Below are 17,583 nucleotides of genomic sequence, written 5' to 3' on the forward strand. Positions count from 1 at the left end.
CACATAGACACACGCATCTCTCTCACACTAACACACACGGAGAAACAGGAGAAACCACACAAAAGTCTTAGCCCTTTGTGAAAATGGATGATGCCACTGATTGCCAAGGTGACGTTGAGAGCAGGCCTTGTCCTTGGGAGACGCCTGTTCCTCCTCCGCGAGGGCGCCACGACCTTCCTGCAGACGGCCTAGGACCTTTTCCGAGGACGTCCGTATGGCTGTGGGAGGACAGGCGGTGCTCAGGAACGTGGAGGGCAGTCAGGGAACCGTGGCCCAAGAGTGGGATGGGACAAGGAGCCCGACTCCCAAAAACAGGCAGGCCATCCCCAACGGAATGCGTGGCAGCAGGACCGAGCGAGGGGCCGCCAGCCGTGGGAGACAGTTCAGGAAAGTGGGGTGGAGAAGCCCTGCTTCGCCCGATGGACCAGGGATTTCCCGGCGGACGGCCTAGGGGGCGTGAAGCTGCCGGACTAGACACATCCTCCGCCCCGTGTGGGTGCTCTGAGTTCCCGCGGGCTCACTTCCCACCCTGCCACCTGCTCCGTGGGCCCAGGCTCCTCCGAGCCTCCAGTTTCTCCGCCACTCAACTGACTGTCCCCGGCACCCTCCACACACAGTTCAGGACCCAGCCCTCCGGGCTCCTCACCGACAGGCCCTCCGCTCCGCTCCGCTCATCCCCACAGGCTGCCTTCCTGCCTCGGGTAGTACTGCAAGGGATTGGGCCACAGGTCCTCGACGATGACCTGGTAGGGGACAAAAGGCCAGTTGAGCACGGGGCCCCCGGCCCGTTCCCCAGCAGCCGGGACTCCAGCATCACCGTTGCTGACCCAGGCTGCAGGGGCCTCACCTCGGCGATCCTGTCGGATCCCGGGCAGCGGGGGTCACACAACCAGTTGAAGAAGTTCAGGCTGCTGGTGTCTCGCCTGCGGCTGGCAGCTCCACGTTCATAATCCCAGAACCACTGGACTGGAGTGCACCGAGTGGCCCTATATCCTGCAGGGCGAGGAAACTTAAGGGAGGCTCTCCATGGCCTAGGACCCACGCCCGCTCTCGCCTCTCAACCTACAAGCTCTCCCGCTCCGGTGCCAAACCCCTCGCCCGCCGCGAGTCCCCCGTCCTCCTCCCTTCCCGCTCCCGGGCCCGCGTGCCCGGCGGCCCTCCGCCAGCTCCCCCGAAGCTCAAGCCCACTCCTACCGGCAATGCTAAGGTGATACTCCTTAACGATCACATCGTTCCGGAAGTAGGGGTTGCTCCCAAAGTAAAACATCAACCTGCAGCGGTACTTGGGACGACCCAGTTCCTCCACCTGCCCCGGCAGAGACAGAGGAGGGGGAGGGGGAGGGGGACGTGTCCCCTGGCTGGCCTGAGTGACTGACTGACCGCGGCTCCGAGCAACTCGGCCGCACCCCCTCGGGCTCACACCCCACTCCCAAGGCACGGCCGCCGGCCTCAGTCTCCGGGGCGAACCTCTAAATCGGTCAAGTAGCTGAGCATGTCTGGGTCCTGGTCACCTTTCACGGCTGATATCTGGGGGTGATTCAGGATCTGCCTTGGGTCAAGGAGCCTCCAGGTCCAGTGGTCCGGAAAGAGAAGCAGGGGCGACCCGGCCCTTCCCGACGCAGAGCCAGGGACCCGATGCGGCGTGTGCGGAAACAGCAGGCACTGCCTCCCTCCCAACCTCCTCAGCGCGTGCCCCGTCATCACCCGTGCTCTGCGCTGGGGCGTCGCCGGCCTTCGAGGATCAACAGGGCTGAGGCTGACGGGGCCCCGCAGGGCAAGACCAAGAGCCTGCCTGCTCTCCCTTCCTACGTCCCTCTGGCCCGTGCCCGTGGTCGGCTGTGCCAGGAGGCAGTCAGTCACCTCCTTGGCTGTCTGGATGTGCTCGGTCCCCCTCTCACGGCCCTGTTGGCTTGGCTGCTCACCTGAAGCCCGGGGCCCTTGCGGGACCTCCTGTGCCACAAGGGGGCTCTTCCGCTCACTTGCAGCATGGCTGCACACCCAGGGTCCCAAGCAAGAGCCCGGCAGCGTCAGCGAGAGAGGGTCGGAGGACCCGGCGGGAAGGAGGGGAGAGAGGGACACCCAAGTCCCGACGAAGAGACACAGAGGGTGGGCAGGGAGCAGAGAGACAGAGAGACAGGGTGGGGGACATGGAGAGGCTGAGGCAGGAAGGGAGGAACCGTGTCTGTGAGCAGCTGGGCCGGGGGCCTCGGCCTGCCCAGGAGGGCCTGGGGAGGCCGAGTGCGTAGCACCCGCTGCACCGTGTCCCGGGTCCTGGGGTCCGCTGAAGCCTGGCAGCCTGCTGACTGACTCTCAGTGGGTGCAAGCGCACACAACCCTGGGTCTGCCGTCAACTCGGGAACGGGAACAATACGGGTTTCGAAGGACAGGGAATGAAGTGGGCAGCCTCTCCATCTGCCCCAGGTACCCCCCAAACCCTTTCCTTCCGACATCTGCTCTGAGACAAGTGTGACTGGGCTTCGCTAGGAATCGAGAGAGTTGACACGGGTTCCGGGACCGCAGAGGCGTGTTGGGGTGCTGCGGCCCCAAAGCACTGGCCCGCGGCTTCTGCTCAGGGAGGACAGCACAGGTCTCAGCCCTTGCCTTTCCCCCACAACGCCCACACCCCCCCCCACCCCCGCCCCCACCCACCTGGCCGGGGACCACCCGCTGCTGGACCCTGGCCCGCTATGCTGCGCAGTACAAGGCTGGGGCCACTGCTGGGGGGTGGGCCCACTGCTGGGGGTGTCCCTACGGCTGGACGTGGGTGGGGCCCATGGTTGCCGGAGCCGGGCCCATCCCCGCAGCTCTCCTGCCCCTGGCTGTGGCCCTGCTCCCTGCCGCCCTGCTCCCACTCTCCTCCACAGCTGCCAAAACCCAGCCAGCAGGAGGAAGGATACGGCGTGTGCCCAGAAGCCAGGGATGGCCTGGATGATGGCCCTTCTTCGCGCCAGGTGACAGCTCCGCTTCTGATGCACCCTGCGCTTCAGCCGCATGTAGGCCCTGGTGGCTTGGGCGTCCACGGAGCGGAGCGCTTCCTGAACCACCTCCAGCGCGGCCAGTGGGGCGCCGGCTGTGTCGGCCCGCGGCACCGGCTCCGCCTGCGGCAGCTCCTTGGGCTCCTCGACCGGCGGTGCTGGCGCCACCTCCTCGTCTTCCACCGCCAGCACCTCGTCTTCCACCGCCTCCACCTCCACCACCGCCATGACGTCCTCCACCAGCAGCACCAACTCCTCCCCCGCGCCGGCCTCCTCTGTGCCCTGCTGGGCCTCAGCTTCCCGCACAGCCTCTGCCACCACCCCCGCAGCCTCTGGGGCCAGAAGCGCCCCCGCGTGCCCGCAGGAGCCGGTCTCCCTGAGGGCCGCCGCCTCCTCACCGCCCCCGTCTGGGACCAAGGTGCTCCCGGATTCTGGGGCAGCCCCGCCTTCCGCGGACCTCGACTCACTCTCCATGTGGCCGCGGCCCTGAGCCCAGGCAGCTGCGGAGGGAAGGCAATGGAGGCGGGGCCGGCAGGTGCAGCTCCCGCGCCCGGGAAGGGCGGTGGGCAGCAGCCGCCTATCAGAGTGCGCCGGCCTGAAGCCCGCGTGCGCAAAGCGCCCGGCGTGGCGGTGGGGGGCGGGGGCCGCCGGCGCCGGCGCAGGGGCGGGCGTGGGGGGGGCCTGGGCGGCCACGCCTGCGGCCTGGGCTGGATGGAGACTCTGAGCCCCGCGCAGAACGCTGGGAGCTCCGGGTCCAACCAGTGATAGGCCAGGGGGCGTGGCCACCACCAGCCTTTCCCTTGCGCGCGCAAGAGCCAGCCAGGGAGCCCGCCAGTGGCCGTCCTCCACTGTGGCCTGCGCGCCTCGCGACCCCAAACGTTTTCTTCAGAGACACCGCTCAGGCCTTTCCCGCGAGTGCCCTGGCATCACAGACCCACGGTCCCTTTCTCACCCGTCCACCTGGGACCCCCTCGGCTGGCACCAGGAATTGAAACCCAGCGGCTGAATCCAGTGCCTGCGCGCCGCCCGAAAGCCTCCCGCGCACCTCTTAGCGCAAGTGGGGGAAAGCCCTGGGGTCAGCGGCTGGTGCTCCAAGGGCGGCCGCGTCGCTGTCACCTGGATTTCCCCTTGACCTGCCCGGGGGTGGGGGGGTGGGGGGGAAGCCGGGGCGCCCCCAAGGGGCTGGGCGCAGGGACCATCGGCCTCCCGACCCCAACCCCCGCCGCCCCACCCCTGCCCCAGCTGTCCTTAAGAGAAGGAAACTGCACACCGAGTACTTCCCCTGAAATTTCTTCGCAAGGGGGCCCAGGTGCCTGGCCACCAGGGTGCGTACAGAGCTGCTAGGCCGGCCCCAGTGAGCTCCGGGACTGGGCCCCGGCGGCATGCCAAGGGGCCAGACGCTTAGTCCAAAGAGAAACTGCCTCTTTCTCGGACCCAGCCACGGGTAAAACGCGCGCCCCGGCTACTTTGCTCTGCGCGACCCCTTTCCGTTTTCTGTCTGGCTCTCTTTTGCTCCTTGCGTCCTCTTCCGACGCCTGACTTTGATGCGGGGGCTCTCTCAGTCTTCCTTCCCACTCTGCTCCAACTTCTCCCTTAGTGTGTGTCCGTGGCTGAGTGGAGTGCCAGCCGGGGAGGGGATGGCCAAGTGAGCCTTGACGGCACATGTGCCCTTTCTCTGGTACTCACCAGGTCCTTGCCCTCCTGTGGGGTCGCTCCAGGGTGTGTGTGGGGGGGTGGGGAGGGGGTCAGCGGGCGGATAGGACGGGTGCCCCCGGAGGTGTGAGGAAGTCCCCGTGGGGGACGGCAAGGCTGCCAGCGTTGTCGCGGTTGCATCGTGGGAGGGCCTCATTGAAAAGGAATGGTGGGTTTGTCCTGGGGGAGTTTGAGCGGAAAGAAGCAGGAGGAGCTGCCTCGAGGTTACGGGCAGGGTGTTTGGTGGGCCCAAGTGTCTCTCTCGCAAACTCGCCCTGTCAGCGCACAGAGGGGCGCCTGCAGGGAGAAAGAGGCCTGTCCGTCCGAGGGGAGAAGGCAAATTTCCCGAGCCGGCCCCTGAAACAGTGCAGACGTTGGAGTTACTGGTGCAATGAATCCAAACTGACCTAGCACATGCAACCGTACCCAGAACACTCGCGGAGGGCCCTGTGGCAATACTGCACTACAAACAGCACAGCCTTGGAGATGGGGGAAGGCTGGGGTGGTGACAGGGAGAGGGGGGACGTGGGGAGACTAGGAGGAGACGCAGAGAAGCCCAGAAGGAGAAGCAGCAGCGAGGGGGAGCGAGGGGGAACGGGAAGGACGGGGAGAGGGGAGGAGAGGGACCGGGGCGGGAGGGACAGGCGCGGGCAGGGTTGGGGAGGCAGACTCGGGGACGGAGCGAGGAAGGGCGGAGGCCGGGCGGGAGGGACTGGTCGGCCCCCAGCTCAGTTCATACACTGCAAGGCCTCCAGGCCCAAAGGACACATTGCCTACGCGCAAGGGACCACCCCCGTGTGGGGAAGCCAAAGGTGGGCTGAGCACAGCTCCATCCCGTGGTGTCAACGAGGTCCGCAGTCATGTTTCCCGAAAGCATGGATCAGACAGCCGATGAGGAAGTCCGGGAGGAAGAGAGGGTGGAAACAGGCAGGCAGGGCGTACCCAGAACCCAGGCACTGCCATCGTGGACGCCAGGCGGCCCCGGTCAGTAAGGAGGCTGGCTTCACGGCCCTGGAGGAAGATGTGGGCGACAGCAGCACGGGCGGCCTTTTAAAAAGCTGGCCACGTCTACGCTGCGTGCAGGTGACTGGCCTTTGAGTCCCAAAGCCACAGAGCATTTGCAAGTGGGAGGAGTGAGGCAGATGAGTGACCTCATGACCGAGGCCGGGCCACTGAGATCCCTACCCCTCGCTGACCGGCAGTAGGTGCGGGGCTCTTCCCCTGTTCCCAAGGATGCGTCAGCGCATCCCTTACGGCCCTGGCAGCCAAGGACTCCTCGGGGCTCCCCTAGATTACTGAGGCAGCCCCATCCTCCTCTGACTCCAAGTTGAAAACCACGGGGTCCAGTTCACGGGCAGATTGTCTCAGCGATAGAAATGCATCCAAACACAAGTCGGGCCAACAGCCTGGCGCCTGTGGCAGGGCAGAGGCTCACCAGGGCCAAAGGCCATTATGCAGGCCCAGCTGTGCCTCTGTGGGCTCGGGCAGGGATGCGAGATCAGAGACGTGACGGCCCAGGCAGACCCAGACCAAGACACGCCACGCCACGCCACGCTCAGGAAGCACGACAGACACGGGCAAAGAGGGACGCGCACGATCCTCCCTGGGCCGAGACAAGCAGACGCGTACAGGAACAAGACAAGTCCGGAGCCGCCGGGGACAGAAGCACATGCTCCAGAGCCTTAGCGCCCGTGGTCTTGGCCATGCCGCTTCGAGGAAGGAAGCGGCCGGGACACACCCCCACCCGCCGCCCCCCGCTCCCCCCCCCCCCGCCCCAGAGAGTGCCGGGCAGCGGGGCAGAGTTGACTGTGCGAGAGCACCAGTCTCCCCGGAGGGCTGCCGTGTTCCCATGCAGATTTCGGGGGATTTGTCAGCTCTTTGAAGGACCTTGAGAGTGAGGCCCCTGTGGATTCGCTGTGAAGGTGTTGCCAGCCAGGGATTTGATCGTGCCCTGTCCACCACGTCCGTGGGACTGATGGGCTGGTATCGGGAGACTCTCTGCCTCAGCCTGGGACAGGGCCCGATGATTCATGGTGAGTGGCTTTGATTCAGCTTCTGAGGCAAAAGTCAGCCCTGCAGAGCCTGCGAGACAGGATACCCCGGGGCTCCAGTCTAGGTGGTAAACCGGGAGGCTAGGGCGGTTTTGTCCTTAGCCGTCCTGGCTCTCTGTGTTAGGGGTGGGGACCCTGGCCCTGACTCCCTCACGCTGCATGCACTGCTAACGTGTGGGGCTCCCTGACGTCGGGCAGGATCCGCCCTCCACGGCCTCACCCTTCTCTCCCGGCACGGCCAGGCCGGGAGAGGGGCCAGGCCAGGCTTCCACGTCAGCCCAGTGCCCAGAGCCCAGGTGGCAGATGCTTGGCAGTGGGCGACCCTGTGCCCTCCTCTCGCCTAGGCCTCACCTCCTTGGCAACAGCCTACCCAGCGCCGCAGGCGTAGAGGAATACGCTGCGGTCCCTGAAATGGCCCAGCCTGAGGACCCCTTAAGACCATGCTCTCCACGGGAGCTGTCCCGCTCCCGCGGCTCAGTGAAGTACCAGCACGTATGGCACCTGCAGCTGCCGAGCACAAGCAGGGCCTGGTGGCAGCAATGCGGGAGCGAGCCAAGGATACTCGGGCATTTCCAGACCAAGATGCCCAGAAGATCGGCCTCCCCAACGCCGCTAGAGCGGCGAGCCTGCCCTGCTGGAGTCTCGGGCACCTCCACCCGCCCCGCAAGGGGCAGGGCTGGGCCATACAGATCATCCACTCCACAGCCGGACACGGAACAGGCGTTTCACACTGCACGGTGCAAGCAAGGGACAGGAAGCATCCGTGAAGTTTGGCCGCCAATCCCGCCTTTTGGAAGGAGCCGCTGCCGCAGGAAAGGTTCTCCTACCAAATGTTGGGAGGAGGGGTGGGCCTGCTGAAGGGCAGAAAGGATCCTCTGGAACCTCACCCTCGCGGCTGCTGCCCTTGGAGCCACTCTAGCTGGGGAAACGGAGCGCCTGCCTGCTGCGCAGACGCTCACCTCTCCCCCACTGTCCTGGCCGCAGACTGGAACCTCTGCGGGCGTCCCTAGGCAGAGGCGTCTCAGCCGAGTAGACACCCGCTCGGGGGCGGAGTGACCCAGGGCCTCACGTCACCACCTCCCAGCTGAGGCTCGTAGCAGGTACTCTGCACGCCGTAGGTCTATCCACGGGCCTACGCACAAAAGGCTGAAGCTCCGAAGAGGCACGGCGCCCAACACGGTCAAAGCAGCCTGCGCGCGCTCAGCCCTTCGGCAGGGGTTCATGCTCCCTGGGGTGTTGGTGAGGACGAGGTGTGCCTTTGAGGGCATTTCCCTTTGGGGGGCATAGAGGGCAGAGGGTAGAGCGTCAGCGGGTAGGGGGCCTTGGGCGCTTGCCTGCAGACCGTGGAGAAGGGGGCATGTGAGCCTCAGGGTCCGCGTGGGACGGACCGCACACGGGTGGGTGTCCTGGGTCTGGCTTCAGCAATACCCCGCCCTCTCCTCTGTTGCCCATCTGGGGGATCCCAAGCCAAGGACCTAGGGAAGCAGGGAACTGGGGATCATGGGGCAGCGTGGGTTGCTCCGTATGAGGGTGCCTCTGGACACGTGAGTGTGTGGCGGGTGTGTGCCTGGCAGGGGGAGTGTGTGCCTGTCAGGACGTGAGAGTGACCGAATCACTGTGTGTGTGTGTGTGTGTGTGTGTGTGTGTGTGTTTGGGCGTGGGGGGGTCGCCTGGTTTTGCGGCCGAGTGTATGTGTCAGTGCATGTGAGTGGCTACAGAGTCCGTGGCAGGGGGTGGGGTGCTTCACCCGATGGTGTGGCTCTGTGTGCGTGTGTATGCGCGCGCTTGTGCTGCGAGCGCACCTTTCCCGGCACTTTATACTCCCTCCAGCCTCCTGGGCCAGAAGGAGAGTGTCGTCGTTCCTACGTTCGCCCCTCCGCCGTCCCCACTCCAACAGTCCCCCCTCGGGGCCCGGTCCCCACTCCGTCACATTGGTTCGGAGGTGCAGAGGGTGACTGTGTCAGCAAGAGCCCGGCCCCTTGCTAGACCAGTAGCGAGCACGGGCTCTGGGGTTCGACGGACTAATGAATCTGCAGTCCCACCGTGCTGTGTGCAGTGGATGTGTCTGAGGACATCCACGGGGAGCACTCCGCAGAACTGTCCCCGCCATCCACCGAACCTGGACACGGGGCGTCTTTGGCCCTGGCTCGTCCTTCCCCCCTCTCCTTGACCTCTGTCATTACCGCAGGGAAGACAGCAGCCCCGTTAGCCGGCCTTTCGCTCATCTCCTCTCCCTGCCCAGCACCACCATCCCCAGGGGAAGGACCTCCGCCCGCTGGGATGCCGTCCCAGAGCTTGTGTGACTCGGCCCTCTGGGCCAGCATACGGGCCCATCCCCTCCTCGGCATGGGGATTCCCAGGCAGAATCGTAAGCACCGACCTCATGAGCCCATGAGCTCAGGCACCCCACCTGCCCCTTGCCGCGAAGAAGAGCACGCACGCACGTACCCACGGTAACGCCCAGGACCACGGGTGACATCGGCCTTCGACATTTCAGTGTTTTTCCCTGGGGGCCTCCATCGGACCCGTGTTTCGCCCCGGCACCAGACTTCAGGTTTTCCCTGCGACGAGGACCCAGGCTGATCACGTCGCTGCCCGTGAAGCTTCTCCTGCCTCTGCTCAACGGCGATGCTCCCGCATATGCATCTCAGCAGCCTGAACCTCCGTGGGTGGGACAGATACGCAGACACAGACACACGGTCACTGGGCACACATCAGGTGGCTACGCATTCCCACACACGCTCTCCGAAACAAAGGCATGGACATGGCCCAAGTGTACACTCGTGCACACACACACGCAGCAGAGGCAAACTCCGGGCACCCAGAGGTGCATGAGTCCACACACAATCACACTCACATGCTATTCTAACCACGGACAGACGCGAGACACCGACGTCCTCCTGCAAATCAGGCACATGCTACACCCACCCACACCTGATCTCTGAATCAAAGGCATGGAGATGGCAAATGGGCACACACGCACGCACGCACACAGAGGCTGACACCCTGGCGTGAATGGGGCCACACAGATCCACACACTATTCTTCTAAACACAGAGGAACTGCAACACACACGTGTCCGTGCCAACACATGCACGTGCCACACCCACGCCCACGTCACCTCAGTTCCAATGGCATGGAGATCTCACACACACACGGCGCACACGCGTACATGCAAACACACCCCAGCACGCTCCATTCACACACACAGACACACACAGACACTCGTGCTCATGCAAACCCCCCGAATACACTAAAGACACACGTGTCTCTATTGAACTCCGGCCTGTACACCAGCCCCTGAATGGAGACACACTGGTGCTCTTGTCAACACACTCACACGCGCCACAGCACTCCCACAAGATGTCTGGCACAGGCATACACGTGTGGTCCCACGCCAAATAAAGATCCACACGTGTGACCAGGGTGACTCAGGTGACTCATACTCACACACACGACAGACCATATGCACGGCCTCTGGCCGACCGGCAGACACAACTGACCCCAACACACCTGAGCATGCACACTCACACACACACACACGTGCCCCGAAGGAGAGGGAAGAATGTAAGCAAAAGCCTGGTTCTGCATCCTAGGAAAAACACGCGTACACAGACACACACACACACACACACACACACACCCTCATGCGAACCCACTGTACACACTACATACACACTCGTGCAGTTGGACCTGGGGTATGCACACCGTTCCTTCCATGCAGCCCCATAAGTGCTCGCAAAAACACGCACGGAACACACCCAATTCACACAGGGTCCGGCACAGGCAAACACAGGTGGCCTCACCATCAACACCGTACACGTGTGTGCCCCCAAACACTAACACACATACCCGAGACCACATCCACGGCCTCGAGCCCACAGGCATACACAACGGACCGTGACCCATCTGAGCACGCACACACTCACACACACACGCACACAAGCCCTGCACGGGCACCCCTGCACACATCCTAGCTCTGTCACAGAGTCATGCACCCTCAGCCCCGCAACTGGACACGGAAGTGCACATGGAAACATGCACCCACAACACTCACGGCAGCGCTCCAGCACAACGGTGCACAAAGAAGGCCCCGGAGACACACAGACAGACAGACAGACACACACACACGCACGCACACGCACACACACACAGAGTCTCCAACACAGAGGCATGCAGGGGTGGCGACACCTACAGCACAGATACACACAGAACACCACAGTAAGCCCTGGGCCGGCAAGCCCACCACACCCAACAGCAATCTGTGGGCACACAAGGATATGCACACTACACCCTCACATGCAAGGTCTCTGGCCCACAGCCATACAGGTGTAGCCCTGCAGGGTCACACACCCAGCGGTGCCTGAAAATGCGTGCACACAACATACCCACGACTCACCTCACGCTGGCCTGCGGAATTCTGCGTGCACGCGTGCGCACGTGCCTGGGTGCTTCGAAGCACAGGCATACGCAACAAACACACGGTCTCTGCTCCCGGGCATGACAGCCGGCCACACCAAGACACAGTCCTGCTCATGTAAACACACACCCAAGAAACAGACACCTACACACACGGCGTCCAGCACACACACGTGCACGCTCCCCACAAACCCTCACATGCGTGCACTGAAGCCTACACACCCACGAGGCACGCACACGTGGCCACACTCAGAGGCACAAGTGTGCCCATGCCGACATGCACACGCAGCACACGAGAACACAGACAACCCCGATGTGCATGCAGCCACACGAGGCCTTGCCGCACACTCTCCCATGGGTGTGCAAACACACAGACACAAAAGCACACACTGTCTCCGGAATGCAGGCATACACACTTGCCACACACGCGCACACGAAACGCACACACGCAGCACCGAAGCACACATGCTGTCCTGCACACAGGGGAGCCAAAGAGGACGCACAAGTCCACACACGCAAGTGCGGGATCATACACACACACGGCCCGCCGCTCCGAGGAATGCTCAGGCGGCCACACGTGCTTGCACACGCACACACACACACACACACACACGCACGCGGACCCGCCCACCGCTGCTCCCTCACACACAGCACACCCACGATGTCACACAGCCCATGGCATGGAGCGCCCCTGCGTTCCCTCACACATCCGTGGAAAGTCCCCCGCGGTGGGTGGTGGTACCTGCCGGGGTGGGGGGGGGTGAGGTCCCCAGGGATCGCGAGTGACCGCCTCCTGCTTGGTCCTCCCGGGACCCTTGGTTTTGGCGCGGGACGTGACGTGACCAGAAGCATGCATGACGTCGCATCTCAGCAATGCAGGGCACACTTCCAGGAGCAGAGCAACTTGGGAAAGCTCTCCAAGCGATGGGAATAGGATGGCACTTAGAGCGTTGGGGCCACGAGGGCCCCTCTTGGGAGGACCTTGCCCCTCCTGTGTGCCCTGCTCTGAAGAACAAGACTTCACCGAGAGAGCTCTGCCTCTTCCCATCCTCTGCCAGGTCCCGCCTAGGGAGGGGGGGTTTCTCTCCGCACGCCAAGCCCTGCCGGGCTCTGCCCCCATGCTCTACATCACCCCCACCCATGGGATCCAACAGGATCGGGGCTGGAGGATCCCAAGAGGCTGATTTCCTCGTGGCCACCTCCTGTGCCCCCGATACCAACCGACACATGGGCACAAAGTGCTCTGGAACTTGTTTATGGCCCTTCCCCCTGTCCCTGCAGCTATGGGCAGGATGCTCTCTAGAGCTGCCCTGCTGAACCTTTTCCCGGTCTCTATCGCGTGCAGGCAGAGCACCCCGTAGGCGCCATGTCTCTCAACGGGGGAGGCCTCATCAAATACTTCTGGGTGGTCAAACGGGGATGCTCTGTGGTGTCCACGTCCACCCATCTGCCATGCTCCGACACATAGACACACGCATCTCTCTCACACTAACACACACGGAGAAACAGGAGAAACCACACAAAAGTCTTAGCCCTTTGTGAAAATGGATGATGCCACTGATTGCCAAGGTGACGTTGAGAGCAGGCCTTGTCCTTGGGAGACGCCTGTTCCTCCTCCGCGAGGGCGCCACGACCTTCCTGCAGACGGCCTAGGACCTTTTCCGAGGACGTCCGTATGGCTGTGGGAGGACAGGCGGTGCTCAGGAGCGTGGAGGGCAGTCAGGGAACCGTGGCCCAAGAGTGGGATGGGACAAGGAGCCCGACTCCCAAAAACAGGCAGGCCATCCCCAACGGAATGCGTGGCAGCAGGACCGAGCGAGGGGCCGCCAGCCGTGGGAGACAGTTCAGGAAAGTGGGGTGGAGAAGCCCTGCTTCGCCCGATGGACCAGGGATTTCCCGGCGGACGGCCTAGGGGGCGTGAAGCTGCCGGACTAGACACATCCTCCGCCCCGTGTGGGTGCTCTGAGTTCCCGCGGGCTCACTTCCCACCCTGCCACCTGCTCCGTGGGCCCAGGCTCCTCCGAGCCTCCAGTTTCTCCGCCACTCAACTGACTGTCCCCGGCACCCTCCACACACAGTTCAGGACCCAGCCCTCCGGGCTCCTCACCGACAGGCCCTCCGCTCCGCTCCGCTCATCCCCACAGGCTGCCTTCCTGCCTCGGGTAGTACTGCAAGGGATTGGGCCACAGGTCCTCGACGATGACCTGGTAGGGGACAAAAGGCCAGTTGAGCACGGGGCCCCCGGCCCGTTCCCCAGCAGCCGGGACTCCAGCATCACCGTTGCTGACCCAGGCTGCAGGGGCCTCACCTCGGCGATCCTGTCGGACCCCGGGCAGCGGGGGTCACACAACCAGTTGAAGAAGTTCAGGCTGCTGGTGTCTCGCCTGCGGCTGGCAGCTCCACGTTCATAATCCCAGAACCACTGGACTGGAGTGCACCGAGTGGCCCTATATCCTGCAGGGCGAGGAAACTTAAGGGAGGCTCTCCATGGCCTAGGACCCACGCCCGCTCTCGCCTCTCAACCTACAAGCTCTCCCGCTCCGGTGCCAAACCCCTCGCCCGCCGCGAGTCCCCCGTCCTCCTCCCTTCCCGCTCCCGGGCCCGCGTGCCCGGCGGCCCTCCGCCAGCTCCCCCGAAGCTCAAGCCCACTCCTACCGGCAATGCTAAGGTGATACTCCTTAACGATCACATCGTTCCGGAAGTAGGGGTTGCTCCCAAAGTAAAACATCAACCTGCAGCGGTACTTGGGACGACCCAGTTCCTCCACCTGCCCCGGCAGAGACAGAGGAGGGGGAGGGGGAGGGGGACGTGTCCCCTGGCTGGCCTGAGTGACTGACTGACCGCGGCTCCGAGCAACTCGGCCGCACCCCCTCGGGCTCACACCCCACTCCCAAGGCACGGCCGCCAGCCTCAGTCTCCGGGGCGAACCTCTAAATCGGTCAAGTAGCTGAGCATGTCTGGGTCCTGGTCACCTTTCACGGCTGATATCTGGGGGTGATTCAGGATCTGCCTTGGGTCAAGGAGCCTCCAGGTCCAGTGGTCCGGAAAGAGAAGCAGGGGCGACCCGGCCCTTCCCGACGCAGAGCCAGGGACCCGATGCGGCGTGTGCGGAAACAGCAGGCACTGCCTCCCTCCCAACCTCCTCAGCGCGTGCCCCGTCATCACCCGTGCTCTGCGCTGGGGCGTCGCCGGCCTTCGAGGATCAACAGGGCTGAGGCTGACGGGGCCCCGCAGGGCAAGACCAAGAGCCTGCCTGCTCTCCCTTCCTACGTCCCTCTGGCCCGTGCCCGTGGTCGGCTGTGCCAGGAGGCAGTCAGTCACCTCCTTGGCTGTCTGGATGTGCTCGGTCCCCCTCTCACGGCCCTGTTGGCTTGGCTGCTCACCTGAAGCCCGGGGCCCTTGCGGGACCTCCTGTGCCACAAGGGGGCTCTTCCGCTCACTTGCAGCATGGCTGCACACCCAGGGTCCCAAGCAAGAGCCCGGCAGCGTCAGCGAGAGAGGGTCGGAGGACCCGGCGGGAAGGAGGGGAGAGAGGGACACCCAAGTCCCGACGAAGAGACACAGAGGGTGGGCAGGGAGCAGAAAGACAGAGAGACAGGGTGGGGGACATGGAGAGGCTGAGGCAGGAAGGGAGGAACCGTGTCTGTGAGCAGCTGGGCCGGGGGCCTCGGCCTGCCCAGGAGGGCCTGGGGAGGCCGAGTGCGTAGCACCCGCTGCACCGTGTCGCGGGTCCTGGGGTCCGCTGAAGCCTGGCAGCCTGCTGACTGACTCTCAGTGGGTGCAAGCGCACACAACCCTGGGTCTGCCGTCAACTCGGGAACGGGAACAATACGGGTTTCGAAGGACAGGGAATGAAGTGGGCAGCCTCTCCATCTGCCCCAGGTACCCCCCAAACCCTTTCCTTCCGACATCTGCTCTGAGACAAGTGTGACTGGGCTTCGCTAGGAATCGAGAGAGTTGACACGGGTTCCGGGACCGCAGAGGCGTGTTGGGGTGCTGCGGCCCCAAAGCACTGGCCCGCGGCTTCTGCTCAGGGAGGACAGCACAGGTCTCAGCCCTTGCCTTTCCCCCACAACGCCCACACCCCCCCCCACCCCCGCCCCCACCCACCTGGCCGGGGACCACCCGCTGCTGGACCCTGGCCCGCTATGCTGCGCAGTACAAGGCTGGGGCCACTGCTGGGGGGTGGGCCCACTGCTGGGGGTGTCCCTACGGCTGGAGGTGGGTGGGGCCCATGGTTGCCGGAGCCGGGCCCATCCCCGCAGCTCTCCTGCCCCTGGCTGTGGCCCTGCTCCCTGCCGCCCTGCTCCCACTCTCCTCCACAGCTGCCAAAACCCAGCCAGCAGGAGGAAGGATACGGCGTGTGCCCAGAAGCCAGGGATGGCCTGGATGATGGCCCTTCTTCGCGCCAGGTGACAGCTCCGCTTCTGATGCACCCTGCGCTTCAGCCGCATGTAGGCCCTGGTGGCTTGGGCGTCCACGGAGCGGAGCGCTTCCTGAACCACCTCCAGCGCGGCCAGTGGGGCGCCGGCTGTGTCGGCCCGCGGCACCGGCTCCGCCTGCGGCAGCTCCTTGGGCTCCTCGACCGGCGGTGCTGGCGCCACCTCCTCGTCTTCCACCGCCAGCACCTCGTCTTCCACCGCCACCACCTCCACCACCGCCATGACGTCCTCCACCAGCAGCACCAACTCCTCCCCCGCGCCGGCCTCCTCTGTGCCCTGCTGGGCCTCAGCTTCCCGCACAGCCTCTGCCACCACCCCCGCAGCCTCTGGGGCCAGAAGCGCCCCCGCGTGCCCGCAGGAGCCGGTCTCCCTGAGGGCCGCCGCCTCCTCACCGCCCCCGTCTGGGACCAAGGTGCTCCCGGATTCTGGGGCAGCCCCGCCTTCCGCGGACCTCGACTCACTCTCCATGTGGCCGCGGCCCTGAGCCCAGGCAGCTGCGGAGGGAAGGCAATGGAGGCGGGGCCGGCAGGTGCAGCTCCCGCGCCCGGGAAGGGCGGTGGGCAGCAGCCGCCTATCAGAGTGCGCCGGCCTGAAGCCCGCGAGCGCAAAGCGCCCGGCGTGGCGGTGGGGGGCGGGGGCCGCCGGCGCCGGCGCAGGGGCGGGCGTGGGGGGGCCTGGGCGGCCACGCCTGCGGCCTGGGCTGGATGGAGACTCTGAGCCCCGCGCAGAACGCTGGGAGCTCCGGGTCCAACCAGTGATAGGCCAGGGGGCGTGGCCACCACCAGCCTTTCCCTTGCGGGCGCAAGAGCCAGCCAGGGAGCCCGCCAGTGGCCGTCCTCCACTGTGGCCTGCGCGCCTCGCGACCCCAAACGTTTTCTTCAGAGACACCGCTCAGGCCTTTCCCGCGAGTGCCCTGGCATCACAGACCCACGGTCCCTTTCTCACCCGTCCGCCTGGGACCCCTCGGCTGGCACCAGGAATTGAAACCCAGCGGCTGAATCCAGTGCCTGCGCGCCGCCCGAAAGCCTCCCGCGCACCTCTTAGCGCAAGTGGGGGAAAGCCCTGGGGTCAGCGGCTGGTGCTCCAAGGGCGGCCGCGTCGCTGTCACCTGGATTTCCCCTTGACCTGCCCGGGGGTGGGGGGGTGGGGGGGAAGCCGGGGCGCCCCCAAGGGGCTGGGCGCAGGGACCATCGGCCTCCCGACCCCAACCCCCGCCGCCCCACCCCTGCCCCAGCTGTCCTTAAGAGAAGGAAACTGCACACCGAGTACTTCCCCTGAAATTTCTTCGCAAGGGGGCCCAGGTGCCTGGCCACCAGGGTGCGTACAGAGCTGCTAGGCCGGCCCCAGTGAGCTCCGGGACTGGGCCCCGGCGGCATGCCAAGGGGCCAGACGCTTAGTCCAAAGAGAAACTGCCTCTTTCTCGGACCCAGCCACGGGTAAAACGCGCGCCCCGGCTACTTTGCTCTGCGCGACCCCTTTCCGTTTTCTGTCTGGCTCTCTTTTGCTCCTTGCGTCCTCTTCCGACGCCTGACTTTGATGCGGGGGCTCTCTGAGTCTTCCTTCCCACTCTGCTCCAACTTCTCCCTTAGTGTGTGTCCGTGGCTGAGTGGAGTGCCAGCCGGGGAGGGGATGGCCAAGTGAGCCTTGACGGCACATGTGCCCTTTCTCTGGTACTCACCAGGTCCTTGCCCTCCTGTGGGGTCGCTCCAGGGTGTGTGTGGGGGGGTGGGGAGGGGGTCAGCGGGCGGATAGGACGGGTGCCCCCGGAGGTGTGAGGAAGTCCCCGTGGCGGACGGCAAGGCTGCCAGCGTTGTCGCGGTTGCATCGTGGGAGGGCCTCATTGAAAAGGAATGGTGGGTTTGTCCTGGGGGAGTTTGAGCGGAAAGAAGCAGGAGGAGCTGCCTCGAGGTTACGGGCAGGGTGTTTGGTGGGCCCAAGTGTCTCTCTCGCAAACTCGCCCTGTCAGCGCACAGAGGGGCGCCTGCAGGGAGAAAGAGGCCTGTCC

The 17,583-nt window shown here is 64.8% G+C and overlaps 2 protein-coding genes across 2 annotated transcripts; both read right to left on the reverse strand.

The window, feature by feature from the left end:
* Positions 1-671: 671 nt before the first annotated feature.
* Positions 672-3,449, reverse strand: LOC123935935 (testis-specific Y-encoded protein 1-like). Its single transcript, XM_045996783.1, has 5 exons — positions 2,898-3,449; positions 1,468-1,545; positions 1,195-1,306; positions 848-993; positions 672-743 (listed from the first exon to the last, which is right to left on the reverse strand). Exons 1-5 carry the CDS (start codon positions 3,447-3,449, stop codon positions 672-674), a joined length of 960 nt encoding a protein of 319 aa, XP_045852739.1.
* A 9,819-nt stretch (positions 3,450-13,268) lies between these two features.
* LOC123935936 (testis-specific Y-encoded protein 1-like) lies at positions 13,269-16,954 on the reverse strand. Its single transcript, XM_045996784.1, has 6 exons — positions 16,841-16,954; positions 15,495-16,370; positions 14,065-14,142; positions 13,792-13,903; positions 13,445-13,590; positions 13,269-13,340 (listed from the first exon to the last, which is right to left on the reverse strand). The coding sequence occupies exons 1-6, from the start codon at positions 16,952-16,954 to the stop codon at positions 13,269-13,271; spliced, it is 1,398 nt and encodes a 465-aa protein (XP_045852740.1).
* Positions 16,955-17,583: the final 629 nt, after the last annotated feature.

This window comes from Meles meles, chromosome Y (genome assembly GCF_922984935.1).
Source record: "Meles meles chromosome Y, mMelMel3.1 paternal haplotype, whole genome shotgun sequence".
Classification (NCBI taxonomy): Eukaryota; Metazoa; Chordata; class Mammalia; order Carnivora; family Mustelidae; genus Meles; species Meles meles.